Source organism: Malurus melanocephalus, unplaced genomic scaffold (assembly GCF_030028575.1).
Source record: "Malurus melanocephalus ecotype Western Australia unplaced genomic scaffold, MMel_1.1 scaffold_2578, whole genome shotgun sequence".
NCBI classification, from domain to species: Eukaryota; Metazoa; Chordata; class Aves; order Passeriformes; family Maluridae; genus Malurus; species Malurus melanocephalus.
The window spans coordinates 1-5,416 of record NW_026625810.1 but is presented as its reverse complement, the minus strand read 5'-3'; the positions used below and the strand labels follow the sequence as shown (position 1 = coordinate 5,416).

Here is a 5,416-nt window from a genome sequence, read left to right as displayed (position 1 = left end):
GCCTGTGCTTTCAGCGCCTTTTCTCGCTCCTCTTTCTCTCGCGCCGCTCGCTTGAACTGCTCGAAGCTGTCGCTCGACGACTTCGCCGCCGCCGCCGGCACCGCCGACGGGTGCTTCTGCACCAGAGAGGCCCAGGAACCCATGTTCTTGATCTTCAGGTCCTAAAAATAAACTGGGAGTTACTGGGATAGACTGGGAACAAACTGGGATCCATCAGAATGCACTGGGAACAAACTGGGAGTGACTGGGAATGATTTGGGATCAGCGGGTGCTTCTGCACCAGAGAGGCCCACGAGCCCATGTTCTTGATCTTCAGATCCTAAAAATAAACTGGGAGTTACTGGGAGAGACTGGGAACAGACTGGGATCCATTAGAATCCATCAGAATCCATCAGAATGCATCAGAATGGACTGGGAGTGACTGGGAGTGACTGGGATCAGCGGGTGCTTTTGCACCAGAGAGGCCCAGGAGCCCATGTTCTTGATCTTCAGGTCCTGGGGGAAACTGGGAGTTACTGGGAGAGACTGGGAACAGACTGGGATCCATTAGAATCCATCAGAATCCATCAGAATGCACTGGGAGTGACTGGGATCAGCGGGTGCTTCTGCACCAGAGAGGCCCAGGAACCCATGTTCTTGATCTTCAGGTCCTGGAAATAAACTGGGAGTTACTGGGAGATACTGGGATAGACTGGGAACAAACTGGGAGTGACTGGGAGTGATTGGGATAGACTGGGAGTGACTGGGACCCATCACAATGGACTGGGATCAGCGGGTGCTTCTGCACCAGAGAGGCCCACGAACCCATGTTCTTGATCTTCACGTCCTGGGGGGAACTGGGAGTTACTGGGATATACTGGGAACAAACTGGGATATACTGGGAACAAACTGGGATGCATTAGAATGCATTGGGAGTGACTGGGATCCATCAGGATCCACTGGGATCACCGGGTGCTTCTGCACCAGAGAGGCCCAGGAACCCATGTTCTTGATCTTCAGATCCTAAAAATAAACTGGGAGTTACTGGGAGAGACTGGGATAAACTGGGATAGACTGGGATATACTGGGAACAAACTGGGATCCATCAGAATGCACTGGGAACAAACTGGGAGTGACTGGGAGTGATTTGGGATCAGCGGGTGCTTCTGCACCAGAGAGGCCCAGGAGCCCATGTTCTTGATCTTCAGGTCCTGGGAATGAACTGGGAGTTACTGGGATAGACTGGGAATTAACTGGGAGTGACTAGGATGCATTAGAATCCAATGGGAATGACGGGGATCCACTGGGATCCATCACAATGGACTGGGAGTGACTGGGAATGATTTGGGATCACTGGGATCAGCGGGTGCTTCTGCACCAGAGAGGCCCAGGAACCCATGTTCTTGATCTTCAGGTCCTAAAAATAAACTGGGAGTTACTGGGATATACTGGGAACAAACTGGGAGTGACTGGGATTCATCAGGATCCACTGGGAGTTACCCCCCCACGAGAATCCCTTGGAAACTCCAGAATTCTCTCCCAAAATCAGTTCTTTTTCCACTTTTTGATTTTTTTTTTTTTGTTTTTCCCCAATTTGGGTTTTTCCCGTTACCTTTTTTGGGGCCACGGGGGTTTTGGGTTCGGGTTTCTGCCGCTCCTTCTCGGGGTTGGGCGGGGTCGGCTCCGGGGGTCGGATCACGGGTCGGGCTCCGGGACCCTCCAGGGGCTTCAGCTCCGGCCCTAAAAACCCAAAATTCACAGTTTGAACCCCAAAATCGAGATTTCTCACCCCAATATCGAGATTGCTGACCCTAAAATCGAGATTTCTGACCCCAAAATCAAGATTTCTCACCCCAAAATTGGGAATTCCGACCCCAAAATTGTGAGTTCTGACCCCAAAATTGGGAATTATTGGGATTTGGGATCCCAAAATTGGGAATTTTAACCCCAAAATCGAGATTTCTGACCCCAAAATTGGGAATTCTGACCCCAAAATTGGGATTTCTGACCACAAAATTGGGATTTCTGACCCCAAAACTGGGAATTCTGACCCCAAAATTGGGAATGGTTGAGATTTGGGATCCCAAAATTGGGATTTTTGACCCCAAAATTGGGACTTAATCGGGATTTTTTTGGGTTATTTTCAAGATTTCCCCCTTCCCCACCAAATTTTATGGGTTTTTTTAGGATTTCCCCCATTCCCACCAACTTCTATGGATTTTTATGGGTTTTTTTTAGGATTCTCCCCCATTCCCACCAACTTTTACCGATTTTTATGGGGTTTTTTTAGGATTCTCCCCCATTCCCACCAACTTTTACCGATTTTTACGGGGATTTTTTTAGGATTCCCCCATTCCCACCAAACCCCATGGATTTTTATGGGTTTTTTTCCCCCCGGGGTGTTTTTGGGGTGCCCCACTCACGCTGGGGGAGGTGTGGGGCGGCCTTGAGGCCCTCGGGGTGGCCCTTGGGGGGCTCCTGGCGCAGGGGGGGGCTGAAGGTGTCCCCTCGCAGCGCCGGCGACTGCAGCTTCTCCTCCTTGGGCCCCGCGCCCAGCGGCTGCGGCTGCACCACCGAGGCTGAGCGCAACTCCTGGGGGGATTTAGGATTGGTGTTAAAATCACTCAAAAATCACCAAAATCCCCATTCAAATACCAAAATCCCTATTCGGACACCAAAATCCCCGAATATCCCTATTCGGGCGCCAAAATCCCACCACCGAGGCTGAGCGCAACTCCTGAGGGGAAATTCAGGATGGCATTGGTGTTAAAATACCCCAAAATTCACCAAAATCCCCATTCAAATACCAAAATCCTGATCCTGACCCCAAAACCCCACCACCGAGGCTGAGCGCAGCTCCTGGGCGAGATATGGGATGGGATTGGAACTAAAATACCCCAAAATTCACCAAAATATCCCAAAATCCCCCAAAATCCCACCACCGAGGCTGAGCGCAGCTCCTGGGGAGATATGGGATTGGTGTTAAAATCTCCTAAAATTCACCAAAATCCCCCAAAATCCCCATTCGGACACCAAAACCCCACCACCGAGGCTGAGCGCAGCTCCTGGGTGGAATTCGAGATGGGATTGGTCCCAAAAACCTCAATTCTGACCCCAAAATCCCCATTCTGACCCCAAAATCCCTATTCAGATGCCAAAATCCCCCAAAATCCCCATTCAGACACCAAAATCCCACCACCGAGGCTGAGCGCAGCTCCTGGGGAGAGTTTGGGATGGGATTGGTGTTAAAATCCCACAAAATTCACCAAAATCCCTATTCGGACACCAAAATCCCTATTCGGACACCAAAATCCCTATTCGGGCGCCAAAATCCTGACCCCAAAACCCCCCCAAATCCCCATTCCAACCTCAAAACCCCACAATCCCGACCCCAAAACCCAAAAATCCCAAAACCCCACAGTCTTAATCCCAATCCTGACCCCAAAATCCCAAACCCCAAAATCCCAAACCCCAAATCCCGTTTCTCACCTGTTTTTTGGGCTGCAGGCTCTGCTGGGGGGGCGAAGGCGGCACCAGACCCTGGAACGGGGCCAACTGTGGGGACGGCAGCAGCAGCGGCGACGGCGCCTCCCGCAGGTGACCTGGGGACATGGGGACACCGGGACGGTGATCAGCAACCTCAAAAACCCCAAAAACTGGAGATCTTGAGATCCTCGAAGACTTGAGATCCTCAAAAACTGGAGATCCTTGAGAACTCCAGACCCTCAACACTGGGAGATCCTTGAGATGCTCAAGAACTCAAGATTCTCAAAAACTGAAGATCTCAAATCCTCAGAAACTGAGTATCCTCTCTTGAGATTGTAAAGAACTCGAGATCCTCAACACATGAAGATCATTGAGATCCTCAAAAACTTGAGATCCTCAAAAGTTGGAAATCCTTGGGATCGTCAAGAACTCGAGATCCTCAGAAACTCAAATCCCTCAAAAACCGGAGATCCTCAAAAATTCAAGAACCTCAAAAACTCAAGATTCTCAAAACCCAAAGAGTCTCAAAAACTCAAGACCCTCAAGAACTGGAGAATCTCAATACACGGAAATCCTCAAGAACTCAAGATCCTCAAAAACTGGAGAGCCTCAAAAAACTAAAAACGCCCAAAACCCATGCAGAACTCACGGGTGCTGTAGGGGTCGGCCTTGTGCTGCCGCGGTGACGGGTGGTGCTGGATCACCCGCGGCACCAGGGCCGGGTATTGAGACCCTCCAAAAACTGGAAATCTCGAGATCTTTGAGACCCTCAAAAACTGCAGATCTTGAGATCCTTGAGGACTTGAGATACTCAAAAATTGGAGATCCTTGAGAACTCCAGACCCTCAACACCTGGAGATCCTTGAGACCCTCCAAAAACTGGAAATCTCAAGATCTTTGAGACCCTCAAAAACTGCAGATCTTGAGAACTCCAGACCCTCAACACCGGGAGATCCTTGAGATCCTCAAGAACTGAGAATCCTCTCTTGGGGTCGTCAAAAACTCGAGATCCTCAGAAACTCAAATCCCTCAAAAACTGGAGATCCTCAAGAACTCAAGAACCTCAAAAACTCGAGATCCTCAAAAATTCGAGATCCTCAAGATCCTCAAGACCCTCAATATCTGGAGATCTTGAGATCCTCAAAAATTGGAAATCCTTGAGATCGTCAAGAACTCAAGATCCTCAAAAACTGGAAATCCTCAAGAACTCAAGGTCCTCAACATCCAGAATCCCATAAAACCTCAAAACCCCCAAAAACTGGAGATCCTCAAGAACTGGAGATCCTCAAGATTCAAAGATCCTCAGGAACTGGAGATCCTCAAAAATTTGAGATCCTCAAAACCCCCAAAAACTGGAAATCCAGAAACCTCAAAAACCCGTTGTGAACTCACCGGTGCCGTAGGGGTCGGCCTTGTGCTGCCGCGGTGACGGGTGGTGCTGGATCACCCGTGGCACCAGGGGCCGGGTATTGAGATCCTCAAAAACCTCAAAACCCCCAAAAACTGGAGATCCTTGAGAACTCCAGACCCTCAACACCTGGAGATCTTGAGATCCTCAAAAACTGGAAATCCTTGAGATCGTCAAGAAGTCAGGATCCTCAAAAACTCAAACCCCTCAAAATCTGGAGATCCTGAAGAACTCGAGATCATCAAAATCCAGAATCCCATAAAACTTCAAAACCCCCAAAAACTGGAGATCCTCAAGAACTGGAGATCCTCAAAAATTTGAGATCCTCAAAATCCCAAAACCCAGAAAACTAAAAACCCCCAAATCCCCATGAACCCATAGTGAACTCACCGGTGCCGTAGGGGTCGGCCTTGTGCTGCCGCGGTGACGGGTGGTGTTGGATCACCTGCTGCGCCTTTGCCGCCTGCGCCGGTGCCGCCTGCGCCGGGGGCTGCTGCGGCTGCGGCTGCTGCTGCTGCACCGGGGGCTGCACCGGCGGCTGCA

General features: G+C 50.2%; 1 protein-coding gene across 1 annotated transcript; it reads right to left on the bottom strand.

Moving 5' to 3' along the window:
- Window positions 1-995: 995 nt before the first annotated feature.
- On the bottom strand, window positions 996-5,002 carry LOC130587858 (bromodomain-containing protein 4-like; the record flags this gene model as incomplete). The annotated part of the gene is made up of 5 exons (XM_057388824.1): window positions 996-1,190; window positions 1,592-1,719; window positions 2,403-2,571; window positions 3,469-3,581; window positions 4,858-5,002. Coding segments are annotated over 5 exons (750 nt in total), but the record flags the coding sequence as incomplete, so codon positions are not given.
- Between the last annotated feature and the right edge of the window lie 414 nt (window positions 5,003-5,416).